Here is a 19,096-nt window from a genome sequence, read left to right as displayed (position 1 = left end):
TAAGTCTAGAAAAATCAACAGAATCAAATCAAAATAAAATAAACCCTTCCATAAAATTCATTCTCGACAATACATAATTCCAAAAAAAAAAACAAAAAACAAAAACAACCCCAAAATACGCTCACAGTATAGTAGTGCCTGGAGGCTGTATGTACAGGGGGGGGGGGGCCCGACCCCAACAGAAGGGACGGGGGGGGGGGGGCCGAGTGGGGAACGTGTCCATGGGACGGAGCTCGGGGCCGCCGTCCCCAGCGTGAGCCCCCAGGGGGTGGGAGGCACAGTCCCGGATTTAAGGCGAGGAGGGGTCGGGCCCCTCTCTGGTTCATCTCCCGGCCCCGTGCTGAGGGGCTGACGGCAGATCGGGATTTCCGCACGGCTGCAGGAAAGGAAGAGGAGAAGAAGCCAAAGCCGTCGGGGGCACCGTGGGCACGGCTGTGCGTGGCCCCATCTGCAGCCCCCCCCGGACGCCGCCGATGGTGGAGCTGTGCTGGGAGGCAGTGAGGAGGAGAACGCAGGCGCAAAGGCTGCTCCGTCCTGGTGGGGGAGATCCAGCCCCAGCGAGGCGCAGGCAGAGCCCACTGCCCCGCTCCAGCCCCGGATCCAGCCGAGCGCCCGCAGGGGCTCCCGGTGCCGTGCAGGACCCCCAGGCACTGCTGCATCGCTGCCCCACGGGAATGGTGAGCAATGGAGACGGGGCTGCCCCGCTTTCCTCGTGTCCATCCGGGGTTCTGCCCCTTGTGTGTGAGTGGCACTGTGCTGCTGCATCCATCTGTCCATCCATCTCGCCGCGCCGGGCGAAGGCAGCGTGCCACAAAGGGACCCCGTGTGGGTCAGTCTGACACGGGGCAGCAACCCGAGCAGAACCAGCCAACGGAAATAAAGATCTTTCAAAAGGAGGAGAAAAAAAAAAAAGAAAATAGAAAAAAAAAAAACAAAAACAAAAACAAAACCAACCACCCAACAGGACTCTATTTGGTCTAGAAATGTAAAAAGCAGCCATCCTACGGGAGGCTCGCTGCCGCGGGGACGGGCGCAATCCGTGCGCACGGCGGGATCCCCGCTCCCTGCTGCAGCGCAGGGCAGGATGCGGTCGGGCAGGGTGCAGTGAGGCTCCTGGCAGTGCTGCAGCCCCACTTCTGTCCCGTGGTGGTGCTCAGGCTGTCCCGTCCCATCCGTCCGTCCGTCCGTCCGTCCCGCGGCGCTAGGAGCCCAGCAGAGTCCAGAAGACCGGCGCAGCCACCAGCACGGCACGCGGCACTGCAAGGCTGCAGCACGAGTTGTTGCTGGTGAAGATGGGCTCTGGGGACTCATAGAGGGAATCGTCTGCAAAAAGGAAAGAGAGGAGAGGTGTGAGATGGCGCAGCCTGCCCAGAACTGCGGCTACGTGGCACCAGAATGGGGTCCGGATGGCTGCTGTGTGTGGCAACCCCTCAGCCCCACAGCCAGGCACCAAACCCCTGCGTCCCCAAAAAATAATGGCATCCTTCAAACTAAAGGGCTCTGCCCGCTGATGGAGCAGCACACGGGGCTCTGCGGCTCCTAGAGAACGTCTCTGCACGGGGCTGAGCACCACAGGGACGTGCTGGGGGTCCTGTCCCCGTGTGCCAAACATGCAGGCAGTTCTGCACGAGGTGGATGGGATCCAAAATGCGAGCAGCTCGGACAGCAGCCAGGCCTGGAGCCGGCCCAGCAGCGTGGCGCCTTCGGCTCTCCGAGTCAAACGGTGACTCAAGCTCTTAACGCTCTCCCCGGGCTCTGCCTGCTCACGCTGATCACTGGATTAAGGATCTGGATGGAGCCACGGCCAGGAAAAGCAGCGCTGCCCTCAACGCCACTCTCCATCCTGCAGGGTCAATGGCAGGGATGTGCATCCCAGGGCACAGGGAGCAGCACCAAACAGACCCTGGGGAGCCCTGGGGACCCCCAAGGAGTGGGGAGAAAACTCCCTTCACGACGCTGCACGAAGGCGGCCCTACGAAATGTAATCCTGACATTATTAAAAATAGTATAGAAAAAAAGAATCAAAAATGATATCGGGAGAGATGGGCTCCCCCCACCGTGCCCCAGTCCTGAACAAAACAGAATGATTTTTTACAGATGGTTTCATTATATTGGGTTTTATTTTAAAGCCATGCAAATAGGGAAAAAAAAGAAAGACATCCTTTTAAATGGTGACATTTCGCAGGCACTCAGCCCTTCCCCAGGGAGAGCTGCTGCCATTTGCTAATTACACGTTAACAGGAGAAGAAAATTATTAATTTGTTTTTTTAAATGGCTGAGTTATTTGATTCTGAAAAGTAGCCACTGTGCAGAGATTATCATTTTTTTCCCTCTATCTGGAACCCAGCGGGCAGCGACCTCGGCCACGTGCCACCCCCCCAACCCCCAGCCCTGGGGACCGCTGTGCTGCAGGGATGGGACGTGGCACTGCGAGCAGCTCCTGCCCCACATCTTCCAACCCCCCCCCCAGCCAAATGTACGCCACGTCCCCCCGCTGTGGGTGCACGGCTGTGGCCCCACGCATCACTTACTCGTCGGCCGAACGTAAACCTTCAGCTTGAGGCAGGGTCTGTCCACCACGTTCGGGGGAGACGCAGCTGCAGAGGAGCACAAAGCAGAGAGAAGTGGCTGCGTGAGAGCAGAACAGCGGCTCGGAACCCCCCGCACTGCGCTGCCGAGGCGGGGGCTCAGAGCAGAGACCCACCGTGGCACGGCCTCGATGCTCAGCTGCAGCAGCCCCACAGGGGGCACACAGCTGGGGGGGGACGGGATGCAGAGGATGGGGCTGGGGGCTCTGTGGGGGCAGGAGGTGGCCCTGGTGGCTCCGTGCACCGTGGGGCAGAGCTCAGTGGGTCTGCATGGCAGGGGGAGGAGAAGGCAGAGCGAACCAGAGCTCACTGGGAGAGACAATGGGAGCGAGCGCAATAATTGCCGTGGTGAAAGTCCCCGCTCAATACGAGAAACTGATTTTTATATACATGTTTTTAAAGGAATTTCATTTGCTTTTCTCCTCCCTTCTCCTTTCTTATTTTGGAATTAAAGGACAGGAGGGAGCATTACTCACAATAAAGTTTAATCTGAACAGGATGGAGGGGAGAACTGGGGCCTGGCTCACACGAGAGCTGGCAGTGGAGGGGGGGGAACACCCACCTGTCCCCCCCAGCTCCGTGCCACCACCACCCCCACCTCCAGGACGCAGCCGGGGGCAGCACGCAGCACTTCTCCCCTTCCCCTCTTCTTCCCTTCCCTTGCGCTGTGATCTCAGCATTCGGGGAAGGTCACGGCTCTGTGTTGTCCCCAGGGTCCCCACGTGCCCTTGACCCAGCGCAGCAGCACGGCCGCCATCCCCGTGCCCGGGAGGTTAATGGCATTCCAATTTGTGAGCTCGAGGAGGAGGTAATTTCTTTTCTTTCATGTCTGCTAAATACGGCGCCTCAAAGAGGCGTAATTTCTAATGTTCCGCATGACATGAATCCTAACCGGTTTAGCAATGATCAGCTTCGCCATTTACTTCTGTGTAATCTCTCCCTAACGACGTTAAAAATAAAAAATAAATAAATAAAATAATAAGATATATATATTTTCATATATATATGGAATAAATCGGGGCACGGGGGGCAAAGAGGAGGGGGGAAGGGAGAGTTGCGGGCACGGCTATTTGGCGAGCGACATTTTGCAGGGGGAAGAGAGCTGGGGGGGAGGGGGGAAATGGTAATTTAATATAGATAAAAGGAACAAATTAAGTGGGCTGCAAACAGACGCTTTAGCAAAAAGGGGGAGAAATAATAAGGGAGATAAGCACGGCGAGGAGAGCGGCGGCGGCGCCTCCTGTGCCACGCTGGGCGCCGGGGTCGCGGGCGCTCGTTTATTTTCATTCTGTTCCTCTGCTCTGCTCGCTCCCCACGGTTCTCCTCCTGCTGCTCTGGATGTTAAAGCAGGGGGTGCTGGGCTGCTGGGCTGTTTTGGGGCCGCGCTACGGGCGCCATCCGCACTCACAGATGTAGTAATACTCGTGGCCGGGGCGAAACTCGAAGCCCAGCGAGAAGGGAGTGAAGAGCTGAAACTTCTCTGAGAATTTGAGGGGTCCGCTGGGCGAGTCGGGGCGGTTGCACTCCCAACGTTTGAAGCCTTTCTGCCGGTGGTCGCAGGACGCGTGACCCTCGTAGTTCACCATGTAGAGGACGTAGCGCTCCATGCGCTCGGCGGGCAGCGGCTCCTCGTAGTGCGGGCAATAAATGTCCAGGTAGTCATTGATGCTCACCTCCACCGTGTAATCCCCGCGGTGGAACCTGCAGCACAGCAGCGTCAGCAGCAGCATCCCCAACCCCGACCCCAGCTCTGAACCCCAATCCCAACCCTGACCCCAGCTCTGAACCCCAACCCCGACCCCGACCCCAACCCGGACCCTGATCCCAGCTCTGAACCCCAACCCCGACCCCAGCCCTGACCCCAACCCCAACCCTGAACCCCAACCCCGACCCCAACCCCAACCCCAGCTTTGAACCCCAACCCCAACCCTGAACCCAACCCTGAACCCCAACCCCGACCCCAACCCCAACCCCAGCTCTGAACCCCAACCCCAACCCTGACCCCAGCTCTGAACCCCAACCCCGACCCCAACCCCAACCCCGACCCCGACCCCAGCTCTGAACCCCAACCCCGACCCCAGCTCTGAACCCCAACCCCGACCCCAACCCTGAACCCCAACCCCAACCCCGACCCCAACCCCAACCCCAACCCTGCCCATAACCACATCCCCACCCCTGACCTCCACCCTGACCCCTAACCCTCCCCTAACCCTAACCCTCACCCCCCAGCTGCACCCCCCACCATTAGACCATTTCCCCCCCCCAAAACCCCCAGCGCCCCCCTCACACCAACCCCACAAGACCAAACCCGGCACCTCCTTGTTGTAAGATTAATAAGCCCGCGACGCTCACTACTAAGTAGCACAAAATCATTATTCACCACGATAGCATCGACCCTTTTGGTATTAATGCCGATGCGTGCCACAATCCTATTGTAATTTGCGTTTTTGGCACTGATTATCTGAGAGATTAAGGGATTAGCAGAGACGGGAGAAGGCTGCGCGTGGCAGCTCCCACCCTGCAGCACCTGGCCCTTGCCCCTGGCACCCCAGGGACCCCCAGCTGCAGCCCCCCAGCGCAGCTCTGTGCCCCCCAGGACACCAACACAGCAGTTCTGCTCTTTTTTTTCCCCCTCTTTGCTCATGAATTGGAAGCTCCTGCAGTGCTGCTCTTGGGCACGGCGGCGCCGTATCCCATAGACATCCCATACTGCTGATGGTTTGCACCCTGAGCACCCACCTTCCCCCCCCCCCCCCTCCCATCCAAAGCGCTGCCCTGTGCTCCTCCCTGAGCACCCAGGCTGAGGCTGGCTGCAACTCATCACACGGATGCCCCCTGTGCCCCCAATGGGGACAATGACAGCCCAGGAAGCGGTCGACCAAACTGGCACCCCAAAAAGGGATGCAGGGATGAGGTGTATATGGGGGGGGGGGGTCCAATCCTTCCGCCCTCCCACCCGTTACCCACTTCATAAGCGCTCTGATCACACAGGGAAACGCGCTAATTAAGGAGAAGGGCTTTTCTCTCTCTCCTTCCCTCTCCTTTTCCAAGTCGGCTGTGCCAACCCTGCCCCTGGCAAGGTAACATTTTAAAATGTAAAATTAATACAAAGGGCCGCGATTTACTGGGAAACAATTTCAAACACATACGAAACAATAAAAAAAAAAAAAATGAAGAAGAAAAATGTGCAAAGCTCCTCTCCCTTCCTTTTATTTAAAAAAATTATTTATTTTAATGATTGTTATTTAAGTCCGAGCGAAAAGGCGATTGTAACAGAAGGGCTCGCGCTCATCAGGGGAATAATAATAATAATTATGTTTTGGGGATAGGGAGGGGGAAGAAAAAGATCGACCGACTCCAAGGGCTTTTGCTGGACTGACAAAGTGGTGAATTAAAGCTGATTAGCTGCGATGAATGGAGCAGACGGGGCTGGGGAGCAGTGGGGAGCTCAGTCCCAGTGTGGGGCTCTCAGCTGGAGGTGGGTCCTTAACCCCCCCCCAGCCCATCCCCCCACAATGGACTTCTGGTTGGGAACACTGTGATTGGGGGGGGGGGTCAGCAGCAGTGCCCTTGTGTCCCCATCCCCACTGTGCCCCATAGACGTGACCCAACGCAAGGGTCAGAAGGCACAAAGTGTAAAGAGAAGGAGGTTTTAGGGAGCAGCGTTAGGACAGGACAGGCTGGGGGGACACGGGTCATGGTGGGACACAGAGACAGTGCTGGCACCCAGGGACAGGCAGCACAGACAGCTGGGCATCCCAGCCTTGGCAATGCCACGCTGCACCCCCATCCCTACAGCCCTGGGTGGCACACGGCGCCATGCAGCACTCCCAGATGGGGCTCATCCTCCAGGGCGTACAGGGATGGGGATGGAGGAGCAAAGCATATCCCCACCTCCATGTGCCAAAGGTCCCCATTTCCATGTGCCAAAGGTCCCCATCTCCATGTTCCAAGGGTCCCCATCTCTACGTAACAAGGGTCCCCATCTCCATGTGCCAAAGGTCCCCACCTCCATGTGCCAAAGGTCCCCATTTCCATGTGCCAAAGGTCCCCACCTCCATGTGCCAAGGGTCCCCATCTCCATGTGCCAAGGGTCCCCATCTCTACGTAACAAGGGTCCCCATCTCCATGTGCCAAAGGTCCCCACCTCCATGTGCCAAAGGTCCCCATTTCCATGTGCCAAAGGTCCCCATCTCTACGTAACAAGGGTCCCCATCTCCATGTGCCAAAGGTCCCCATTTCCATGTGCCAAGGGTCCCCATCTCTACGTAACAAAGGTTCCCACCTCCATGTGCCAAAGGTCCCCATCTCCATGTGCCAAAGGTCCCCATCTCTATGTAACAAGGGTCCCCACCTCCATGTGCCAAAGGTCTCCACCTCCATGTGCCAAATGTCCCCATTTCCATATGGCAAAGGTCCCCATCACCATGTGCCAAAGGTCTCCACCTCCATGTGCCTAATGTCCCCATTTCCATGTGCCAAAGGTCCCCATTTCCTTGTACCAAAGGTCCCCATTTCCTTGTGCCAAGGGTCCCCATCTCTGCGTAACAAGGGTTCCCACTTCCATGTGCCAAAGGTCCCCACCTCCATGTGCCAAAGGTCCCCATCTCTATGTAACAAGGGTCCCCATCTCCACGTGCCAAAGGTCCCCACCTCCATGTGCCAAATGCCCCCATTTCCACGTAACAAGGGTCCCCACTTCCACGTGCCCAAGGTCCCCGTCTCCATGTAACAAGGACACAACCCCCACCCCAGGTCCCTCATCTTCCTGTGCTTCTGTCTTGGGTCCACCCTGCCTTTTCCTTCCAGCCAATCTTTACAGACACCCCTCCCTACAAAACCATCCCCACCGCACGAGGGGACGCAGGGCTGCGGGCAGCGCACGGCGCCGTCTGCTAATTTGTTATCGTTTAAGTCGTTCAGTCCGCAAAATGTCAACAGCGTTTTAAAAACCCGCCGCCTGGAACGCCGTAGCCGCAGCAGGGCTGCCAGGCCGTGCTAATTAGAAGGAGTGGGATTGGAGCTGTCTAAATGAGGCACGGCGCTAATTCGTCTGGTTTGAAATAGAAAATAAAATAAAAACCTCCACGGCTGGGAGTGATGGCGGCGGTGGGGTGTTACCGTGTGACACAGAGTGGCAAAAAAAAAAAAAACCCAAAAAACGACAAAGCAAACGGCGTAAAATGGTGAAAAAATGGTGAAATGCAGCAGCACAAAGGGAGATGTGGCGGCTGCCTCGGCTGTGAGTGGGGCGGGAGAGTTTGCTGCCATGTGTGGGGCTGAGGACTCGGGGCCCTGTGGGGGATATGGGATCTGTGCAGCCTCTGGGGGTATGGAGCCTATGAGGTCTTGGGGTGGCTGTGGGGTCTGTGGGGGGATATGGGGCTCTGGGGCCGTGGGGTCTGTGATGGTCATGAGGTCTATGGGACCTAGGTGGCTGTGGGGTCTGTGGGGCCTGTGGGGATATAGAGGTCTATGGGGTGAAATGGGCCTGTGGAGATATAGAGGTCTATGGGGTGAAATGGGCCTGTGGGCATATAGAGGTCTATGGGGTGAAATGGGCCTGTGGGGATATAGAGGTCTATGGGGTGAAATGGGCCTGTGGGCATATAGAGGTCTATGGGGTGAAATGGGCCTGTGGGGATACAGAGGCCTATGGGGTGAAATGGGCCTGTGGGGATATAGAGGTCTATGGGGTGAAATGGGCCTGTGGGGGTATAGAGGTCTATGGGGTGAAATGGGCCTGTGGGGATATAGAGGTCTATGGGGTGAAATGGGCCTGTGGGGGTATAGAGGTCTATGGGGTGAAATGGGCCTGTGGGGCCTTGGTGTGGTTGTGGGGGCCGTGGGGCCTGTGGTGGTTATGGGGCCTATGGGAGCCACGGGGCCTGCAGGTCTTTGCGGTGGCTGTGGGGCCTGCGGGGCCTATGGGGCCACGAGGCCTGTGGGGTGACTGTGCCTGTGGAGGCCATGGGGTGACTGCGGGGCCTTTGGGCCTGTGGGGTTATGGGGCCATGGGGCCCACGGGGGCTGCGGATCTCAGCGCCCCAGGGTTAAGGCAGGAGCGCCGTTTCTCCGTGACAGAGATGAATGGAGCAGCCCTGGCGTCTCCCTCCGATGGGATGCTGCACTTGACAATTGACTACTCGCAGCTTTCAGCTCTGTCAGCTACCATTAAGGCTGGGATCCTGGCTAATTGGGTGCTTCATTAGGGGCATTCGTTACCGTTAGTGCTGCCTGACAGCCCGGCCTGCTCTGCTGGCCGAAGGATGGGGCTGCCCCAACCCCACAGCCCCCCCCGGCCTGAGGAATCCCCATGGGGTGGCCGAGGGGGATGACCTGGGCCATGGGAGTCCCGGCGCCCGCGCTGCCCCCGTGCTGCATCCCTCATCCTCATCCCTGGAAGCTGTTAATTGAGAACTCGCCTGGCATCATTGTGCTGGGTCCTTTTGCATGATAAGAGCGGAAACCCATCAGAGTGAAATTGCCTGGAATAAAATCTTTGCGCTAACGAAGCGCCTCGCTGCAGGGACAAGGGACACAGACACGGACACAGACACAGACATGGACATGGACACAGACATGGACACAGACATGGGCACAGAAATGGGCACAGACATGGACACAGACACAGACATGGACACAGATATGGACACAGACACGGACATGGACACAGATATGGACACGGACACAGACATGGACACAGATATGGACACAGACACGGACATGGACACATGGACACAGACACAGCATCACTCAGGTGCCGCCCTCCCAACATCTTCCCTTCCACAAAGGAGAGCAGCCCAAAAGCCCACCCTTGGGGCACAGCCCCACAGCAGGTGACGCCGCACGAACCTGCGCTCCACACCGGTTTTGCTTTAATGCTTTTCCTACAACCCCCAGGAAACGAACATCCCCAGAGCACTGCAGGGTGCCAGCCTTCCCCCGGCACCCCCGGTTCCTGCAGCCGCTGTCGGTGCCCACCTGCCGGCGCCGCGGCCGCGCCGCTCCTGTTTGCCGAGGCAGGACACGCGCTCTCCGACTCGAGCTCATTTTTTTCAATCTCATCTCAATTCAGATCCCGGTGACCCTCAGAGGACGCTGAACGCTCCCCTCTCGCCCCTGCCCCGCAAACCTCACAAAAGCACCCAAAGCTTTGGGGTATCAGCGCCCAGATCCCATCTTGTGCCCCCATTGCCTCGGTTTCCCCTTGCGCAGCAGCCTCCCCTCCCTGGGAGCCCCGGTGAAGCTCAGCAGCCCCACGCAGCGATGCAGGGCGTTTGTCTCACGGTTACACCCTGCACGACCAGCCCGTGTCCCAAGGGTTAAAGAATTCAGCTTTTTCTTTCCTGAACAGCTTGAAAAGAGGTATGATTGCACTCACTGAAATACAATGCGGGGGGGGGGGGGTTAGGGGGGAGATATTATGGATGGAAAAGAGCTATTTAAGCCGAAGAACGGCGTTGGCACATAAACAAATGGGTATAAACTGGCCATGAATAAATTGAGGCTGGAAATTAGGAGGTGTGTAACCATCAGAGGAGCAAAGCTCAGAACCGGGCTGCGGCTCCAGGGGTCCCCCGGCCGCGGGGACCCGGCCCCGAAAAAAATTCTCCCTTCCACCTTCACCTCCCGCAATCTCCTTCATTCAAATCGTCACAGCGTGATCACCAGTAATAAGCCTCTCGCAGCGCAAAATAAACCGGCGCGCCCCGCAGCCCCCAGCCTCGCCCCGCGCCGTCTGCTGAGCGCAACCTGATGGAAATGCAAATAGCCACGCGGATACCGGCGGCCCCGCGCTGCGCTCCCCCCGCCGCGAAAACGTGCGAGAAAACAGCAAAAGGCGATGAAACGCAGCGCCAGGCAGCGCCCATCCCGCGGGGCCGGGGGGAATTGACTCCCGCGGGAGGAGGCGCGGACGCGTGATCCTTTCCGCAGCGCTCCGGCTCTTTTCTCCATTAATCCCGGCGCTCTGCTGGTTCCTGGCATGTCCGTGGCCAGCAATGGACTTCACGCCGGGAACGTTTAAGCTAGTTTTCCCATCTGTTTCTTTTTTTTCTCCTTAGCCGGCCCCATTACTGAGCCTCGGAGCTGCGATGCTGAGCGCAGCGCTGCGGTGCGGAGATGTGTGCCGTGTGCTCGTCCCCGTGCCTGGGCTGCAGAGGGTGTCCCGCATGGAGCTCACGTGGGGAAATGGAGCAGCTCTTGGGGCTGCTTTTGGGGACTCACCAGGCGGGCAGAGCTCAGCCCTCGGCGCTCTGCATCCACCCCAGCACCACCCACACCTGCCCCGTCTCGAGGACCACGCTCAACACTTATTTACACGTGTTGCTAAGATGCTTGGCATGGGCGGAGAGCCAGTAGAGAAGGGCTGTGATTCCTTCCAGCCAGGACAGTTTCCCTCATTCCCCTCCAGCTCGCACACCCTGCTGCAACGCGGCGTTTCCGCGCATGGCCAACGCTCTGCAGCACCGGCATGGGTGCAGTATGGTGAGGGTGCAGCCATTGCAGCTGTGCCACCAGCATCACTCACACTGGAGAAACACAACGCCTGCATCACCCCAACGATCCCATCCCATCCCACCCCATCCCATCCCATCCCATCCCATCCCATCCCATCCCTCCCCATCCCATCCCACCCTATCCCATCCCATCCCATCCCATCCCACCCCATCCCACCCCATCCCACCCCCATCCCACCCCCATCCCATCCCATCCCATCCCATCCCATCCCATCCCATCCCATCCCATCCCACCCCATCCCACCCCATCCCATCCCACCCCATCCCACCCCCATCCCACCCCATCCCATCCCATCCCACCCCATCCCACCCCATCCCATCCCATCCCATCCCATCCCATCCCATCCCATCCCATCCCATCCCATCCCATCCCATCCATGCCCGGTGACAGCCCCACATGCAGCCTTAGGACAGCAGCCAGCCCCACAGCACATCTCAGTGCATGCAGATGTGCAGCACCACAGCGTGCTCCAAAATCTCAGCACGGCTCTGGCATCACAACGACTCCAGCACTGTGACCATGGCATGGCTCTGGCACCATGGCACAGCTTCGGCACAGCTCCAGCACGGCTCTGGCTGCAGCTCGTGGTGTGCCTGTAATGTGGTCTTGAGGGACCCGCCGTACACACACCACGTAAATTATTTAATTTCTCCAAACTGCTGCACCTTTATAAATCATTAAAAGCTCCTTTTGATCTGTGTTAATGAGGTTTCCTGAATGTGGTGGCTGGAATCGCACTTGAGCGCCGGAGAGCGAATCAGCTAATTAAAAAAATAAAGAAGGAGCAAGTGGGAGCACAGGGAGCAGAGGAGGGACAGGGACACGGACAGGACACCAGCACCCGCACCGTGTGAGGCCCTGCGCTCAGGAGGGCAGGAGTTGCAGCATGGGGACACCGTTACGTTTTCCCCCTTTTTCCACCCCCACTTTTTGGAGAGGCTGCAGGACGGGGCCGTGGGTGCTGCCATGGATGCCGAGATACCGGCGGAGCCAACATCAGGCGTCACTTGGGCAGCCCTGACAGCTTTAATATCAATATTTATCTTGACTCCCCAACTCTGATCCCAGTTACATATTCAGCAGCTCGATTACAGTTATCTGGGATGATGGTGACGGCTCCCACCGACGGGAGGTTACCTGGGGCTTAACGCAGCCTGACAGCCCCGTGGCTGAGCTGTGTGGCAGGGACGAGCAGGGGATGGGGGCACCCTGGTGCAGATGGCAGAGCTGCACCGCAGCGAGCTGCGCTGGGTGGGAAACCCCACTAAAGGCTGAATCCGTCGCCAGCATCCAGCACAGAGCAGGGTTTTGATTCGGCTCCTGGCTGTGGGATGCGTTGCTGTAGGGTGCAGCGCTGTGCAAAAGGCGTCTCCAAAGCGCCGTGAGAACTCTGCTACCTCCACCCACACGGCACTGGGCGCTGCCTCATAGCGCCGTGCTTTCAAGGCCAGCACACCCCAAGCATGCTGCTCACAGATGAAAGCTTGGTGCAACTTTCTGCAGGTGTTGCATGGGGCTCACCTTTATGGAAATCACGGGGCCACAGTCAGCAAGAAGCACAGCCAGGAGGGACCTGCACAGCCTGGGATGGGCAGCACAGTGTCGGTAACACGTGCACACGGGCACACGGAGCTGCTGCTCCCCACCAATGCTTATTTTCCCAGCTGAAGCAATCGCTGCCAGCTCACTGTGCTGCTCTTGTAGGGCAATCTGCACCCGAGTGCTGCGGAGGGGCTGGGGGGTGACATGGGCAGCAGGGCAGCCAGTCCCTATCCTGCAAGCTGGGGACATCCCCACAGCCCCACAGTGTCCCCACAGCCCCGCAGTGTCCCCCTGGCCCTGCAGTGCCCCACAGCCCTGCAGTGTCTCCACAGCCCTGCAGTGTCCCCACAGCCCCGCAGTGTCCCCACAGCCCTGCAGTGTCCCCACAGCCCTGCAGTGTCCCCACGGCCCCGCAGTGTCCCCATGGCCCCGCAGTGTCCCCACAGCCCTGCAGTGTCCCCACGGCCCCGCAGTGTCCCCATGGCCCCGCAGTGTCCCCACAGCCCTGCAGTGTCCCCATGGCCCCGCAGTGTCCCCATGGCCCCACAGTTTCCCCACAGCCCCGCAGTGTCCCCACAGCCCTGCAGTGTCCCCATGGCCCCACAACATCCCCATCCCCCAGGGCCCTGCATCCAGCCAGAGCCTCCCAGGCTGTCGAGCCCGCGCTCCAGAGGTTCACTCATCTTCATTCCCAGACCTCTCCCTTCCCTTTTTTCCCATACAGATGACAGGCAGAGGAGTTGCCACACGGCCATTGGCCACGGGAGAGTGGAGGTAACCTCGTCCGGGCTCCCCCACGCTCCCCCAGGAGACAACTGCTCTGTTACCTGGGGCAACAGCGGAAAAATTATGGCTGGCATCTAAATTGCCATCATTATGCTCCAGAGCCAACACTCCCCATTTACACTTTATTGTCATCTTTTGCTTTAGGGAGATGCTGAGATATTACAGGACCGGGTGACAGAGTGGGATGAGATGGGATGCATGAATAGATAGACATATAGATAAATGGGTACACCCGGAGCTATTATTTCAGCCTGTTTGCAGATCTAGAAAAAGAGCAGCAATCCTCACTCCCGCGGGCGAAGGGGAGACTTTTATAACAGAGAAGAAAACGAAATTTGTTTAAATGCCGGCGCGTTGCAAGCGCTGTGCCCACATGGCGCCGAGCTTTGCTGAAGTGCTGATGGGCAGAGAGGCTCCTCCAGCTCCCTGCCTCACGGACCTGCCTGGCAAATTTGCACCCGAGGAGCTGCTTGTCCTGCAGCCATGCCAAAGCACGCGGGCAGCAGCACAGAGGATGCAGAAATGCCCCAGGCACCCGGTGCAGCTCCAAGCAGCGCGGGCGCATCGCTCGCTCTCACCCCGCGACGCAGCACTCAGCCCTTCTCACATCTCAACCGCTCTCAAGACGACACACTTATCTTATGAGATGTGCCCTCAGCCATCCATATTAATTTGGAGGCAGAACCGCGGCGCTGGCTCGAGTGTGAGATGAGCTGCAGAGTGCCTGGGGAGAGGGAACTTCTCGGGGGCTCTTGTGCACAACCGGCTCCCAGCAGCAGCCAGCACAGGGCTGCGGTCAGGGGAACTGGGGCACCCCAAAAACCAAGCTGCTCCCCCCCACCGATGTGTTTTAGGGGAGAAGAGGAATGCTGGAGCGAGTTCGGCTCCAGTTGGGTGTGCAGAAAGCAGCGCGGCGCCTTCGTGCTCCTCCGCAATTAACATGGTAGTCTGGATGCTAATTAATTTCTCCAAGAAACCAAAGAGGGATTTGGACGGAAGGTGCTGGGAAATGAAGTAGGAGAAGAGATGGAAATGCTCAGTGTGGGACTTTGTCCCCCTGGTCACAATCCCACTGAAGTGTTCTGCTCTGGCACCACCGTGCACCTTCAGACCCACTGCCCTGTGCCAGCCCTGCCCCAAGCAGAGAGACTTTGGCAAAGTTACACCAACAAATGGAAAAGCCAGTGGGAAAAGCTGGATGTGGGCATTTTGCCCCCCGAAAGCCCTCCCCAGCACAGCACCAAACCAGCAGCCAGGGCTTTCGGTTTGGGAATGGACCCGACCTGAGCAGGTGGACCCTGATGGTGGGCACTGCCACCACGACAAAGTGCAGCAAGGAGACGGATGGATGGGGAGATGGGGAGACACACACTGATTGATTGATACAGGCACAGACAAGACAGGTTTTCCTCTGGCTCACAAGGTTACTCACTTTTCCTGGAAGAAAAAGAGCAGATGTCAATCGGAAATATGTGGGCTTGGCGGAGAAACGCTCTGTTTCCCCGTGCCAGAGACATTGCTCAGCCCCCCCCAGGTGCTCAGGGAGAATTTTGGGGTGTGCTGCATACATCCCCCCCACCCCCAGCTCCTGGACCTGTAGCAGCTGCTGCAACTCACACCGCTCACCCCGCATTAACATGGATGCTCGTTAGTCCAGCACTGAGACTAATCAATATTGCCATTAACGGACTACCCTGAATTAATGCATTTTAACCTGGCAGGCGTGAGGATATTGGTCATTGTGTCACCCAAGCTGGCAGGGAAAGCATCTCCCCTCTCCTGAGCCAGCTCACAGCTGTCACCCTGAGCACAAGGCTCAGAGCTGCGCCTGAGGTCTGGCTCCTGCAACCCCATCCCATGCAGCTCCATCCCATGCAGCTCCATCCCATGTAACCCCATCCCATGCAGCCCCATCCCATGCAGCTCCATCCCATGTAACCCCATCCCATGTAACCCCATCCCATGCAGCCCCATCCCATGCAGCCCCATCCCATGCAGCTCCATCCCATGCAGCCCCATCCCATGCAGCCCCATCCCATGCAGCTCCATCCCATGCAACCCCATCCCATGCAGCTCCATCCCATGCAGCCCCATTCCATGTAACCCCATCCCATGCAACCCCATCCCATGCAGCCCCATCCCATGCAGCCCCATCCCATGCAGCTCCATCCCATGCAGCTCCATCCCATGCAGCTCCATCCCATGCAACCCCATCCCATGCAGCTCCATCCCATGCAGCCCCATCCCATGCAACCCCATCCCATGCAGCTCCATCCCATGCAGGCCCATCCCATGTAACCCCATCCCATGCAGCTCCATCCCATGCAGCCCCATCCCATGCAACCCCATCCCATGCAGCTCCATCCCATGCAGCTCCATCCCATGCAACCCCATCCCATGCAGCTCCATCCCATGCAGCCCCATCCCATGTAACCCCATCCCATGCAGCTCCATCCCATGCAGCCCCATCCCATGCAACCCCATCCCATGCAGCTCCATCCCATGCAACCCCATCCCACGCAACCCCATCCCATGCAGCTCCATCCCATGCAACCCCATCCCACGCAACCCCATCCCATGCAGCTCCATCCTATGCAGCTCCATCCCATGCAAGCCCATCCCATGCAACCTCATCCCATGCATCCCCGCAGCCCCACCAGCTCCAACCCCTTGCCCACATCCCCGCGCCCTCACCCTGTGCCCCCATCCCCTGCCCTGACCCTGTGCCCGTTGTGCCCCGGGCAGCAGAGCAGAGCCCTGGGCAGCAGCACAGCCGCCTTCCCCCAGGCACCCCCCAGCCACCCTCTCCCGCTGCCTCGCAGTGCCTCTGGCTAAACAGAGATCAGAAATGTTAGATCTTTCTTAACATCTCCTGCCAGCACTGTCAGTGGCCCTCTCCAGAGTACCAGGGCCCTCTGTTATGTAAACACAGCACATTCTCTGTCAAAGATTAAAAAAAAAAAAGGCTCATTTGCACATAAAAGCAGCCTCTGCACTAGTTACGGGCACTGTGGCATGTAAGGAAGGCTGGAGGTTAAACTCGCTAATAAAACCGGGCGGCACCGGTCCCCCGGCACTGCCCTCGCTCCCCCACCGCCGCCCCACGGCAGGGGTTAGGGCGCAGGGAGCGGGGTCTGCTGGTGGGGAGACACCAAGGGGAGGCGCTTGGACAAATGTCACCAATGCCTCCCGGCACCCGCTGACACCCCAGGGTGCTCCTCGTTGCCCCCACATCCCCCGCTCAGCATTGCGGGCGACGTCGCACAGCAGCAGCGGTGGCACCGGGGATGGGGGCACCTCCACGCTGGGCTGGGGGCACCGGGGGTCTCCGGGCACGCCAACCCATAGCCCTGCCCGCTGCTGGAGCGCCCGCCAGGCCGGCGGCAGACAGCTGGATGTGCCGGCGGGGTCAGCACAAATGTAATCAGATCAGAAATTCATTGTCGGAGAGACGGCGGCTGGAAAGTGTAACGCTAATTGCGTTAGAGCCGTCAGTCGTGGCTCCTCGGCTCCCGCCGCCGTTCCTGGAGAGATGCGAGGGCACGGCCGGGTGGGTGCAGGGCACGGCAGGGTGCGGATGGGGCACGGCCGGCGGGTGCCGGGCACGGTGGGGTGCGCGCAGAGGAACGGGGTCTCGGTGGGAGCGGGGAAAGGGTCAGGAGAGGGTGAGCGGAGCGCCGCTGGAGCCGGCGGCCAGATGGCTCAGGACAGGGCCGGGCGCTGCAGCAGAAGGTGTTTACGGTGGCGGCTGACAGCAAAGGTGAGCGGGGCACAGGGCTGCGGCAGGAGGTGAGGAGAAGGGAAGGTGGGGAGGCTGCCGCGCTCTGCAGATCGCCGCCGTGCCCGGCCGGCACACAGCGCTCATGCACGCCTACCAACAGTACGGGCCTGTGCGCACCCACTGCAGCACGCACACGCCCGTGGATGCTCTGCACTCGTGCTGATCCACCCCAGCATGTGTGCACACAAATGCACACCCAGCTCGGCTCGCACACAGCCCTGCACAGCCACCCCAGCATGCGGGCACCCATCCCGCACAGCGCCGTGCCCCGCCTGTGTGCAAACCCTGCGTGTCTCTGCTGCAGCCATGTGCCAGCCGTGCACGAGGCCACGCGTGCTCGTACGTGTTCAGGCTGCTCACGCTGAGCGCCCTAATTAACACGGCTGGTGCTGATAAGGGCGAGGGATGGGGGAGCTGCTGGGGGTTATCTGCCATAGGCAGCTGGGAACCCCCGCCGGACAAAGGCGCCCAATTGGGGGTGGCCAAATAGGTAAAGAACCCCACACCAGGCTGACCTCATTCAGTCCTGGCGCTCGCTGGGGCTGTTCCTGGCACGCTGGGGGCAGCAGAGCAGCCAGCACCTCCTGTGGCATTTAGCACAGGAGCCATCCAACCACACTGGGGCTTCATCACCCTCTTGCTTACCCCCACCCCTGTGCACCCTGTGCCACCCCACTGTCCCTGAGGGTCACCAGCTGGGATCCAAACCCCATCAGGACAATACAGGACTTTGCTCCTCAGCATGGCGATGATGGGCTGCGGAGCTGTAATTCATCATACTGGGCTCTGGCAGCTCCCTTTCATGGGGGATGGGGGGAGCGAGCAATGCCTCTTGTCTGCCCAACAATTAATTATTATTTCCTGGCTAATGACGAACTCTGACTTGCAAAGCAGGTAGTGGCTGTGTGTGGGGATGAGAACCACGGGCTCCACCCCTCCTTTGCCCCACTGAGCTCTCCACGTTGCACTGCACTGCTGGGGGGAGGGGGAGGTCATGGGAAGGGTGGGTTGTGCACCAGACACCCATTCACCACACCCTGCCGCCCTGATTCTTAGCGTGCTCACCCAAAAGACAGCGCCTCAAGTTGGATTCCCAAATACTGCAAAGCGCACGAGTGCGTGGAGCACACCGTGTGCATGCAGCGTGCAAAGTGCATGGAGCACACCGTGTGCATGCAGCGTGCAAAGTGCATGGAGCATGCCCAGTGCCTGCAGCACACCAGGGCTGGGTGCAGCTGCATCCTTGCTGCGGCAGCAGGCGGCTGTGCCGGAGGAGAGCACGCTAAGTGCAGCCCGCTCCAACCGCAGACCCCGAGCGCTCTGCGCCGAGGAGCTGATAACGGGATGATAGGGCTGTGTTAATGGAGAAAATCCATTTAGGTTCACTCGATACTCTCCCCACAGGCTTTCATTACACCTCAGGGGTCTGCGGAGCGCCGTGCCCTGAGACGGGCAGGCTGTGCTCCCGCGGCACATCACCGCTCATCCGCCTCTGCAGAGGCTCTGGAGCGGCTGCAGCACGTTTGGGGCTGGGAGCGGCGGCCCCGTGGGGCTCTGGTGACAAATGCACGTCACACACACACACACACACACACACACACACGGGGTTGCTGCCCGACCCACAGCAGAGTGAGGAGGAAACTGCAGCGGAGCCATGGAGGAAAGCAAAATAATTACCGGGCGCTCCCAGGCCGGGCTGCCCGCCCCGCGCGCGCTGTTTAAGGCTAGTTAATAGCTAGTGTTCTCTGGTTAGGCCTGAATGACATTTCCAGAGTTATAATAACTGAGCTATTACTTGCCGTATTGATGCATTCCCCCTGCCGGCAGCCGGCTCATCCCGCGCCGCGCCGCGTGGCCGCCGAAAGCTCCTTTAGTC

General features: G+C 59.0%; 1 protein-coding gene across 1 annotated transcript in view; it reads right to left on the bottom strand.

Annotated features, from left to right (window-relative positions):
- Positions 1–1,201: 1,201 nt before the first annotated feature.
- EFNA2 (ephrin A2) overlaps positions 1,202–19,096 on the bottom strand; it is a gene marked incomplete at both ends in the record, with an annotated part of 32,636 nt that continues 14,741 nt past the window's right edge. The window contains 3 exons of the mRNA XM_079546905.1: positions 1,202–1,323; positions 2,532–2,597; positions 3,997–4,289. Coding sequence (XP_079403031.1) covers positions 1,202–1,323; positions 2,532–2,597; positions 3,997–4,289 — 481 coding nt within the window. The remainder of the gene's footprint in view (positions 1,324–2,531; positions 2,598–3,996; positions 4,290–19,096) is intronic.

This window comes from Tetrao urogallus (assembly GCF_951394365.1).
Source record: "Tetrao urogallus genome assembly, chromosome: 25".
NCBI classification, from domain to species: Eukaryota; Metazoa; Chordata; class Aves; order Galliformes; family Phasianidae; genus Tetrao; species Tetrao urogallus.
The sequence above is the reverse complement of the archived record's forward strand: the minus strand, read 5'-3'. Positions and strand labels throughout refer to the sequence as shown.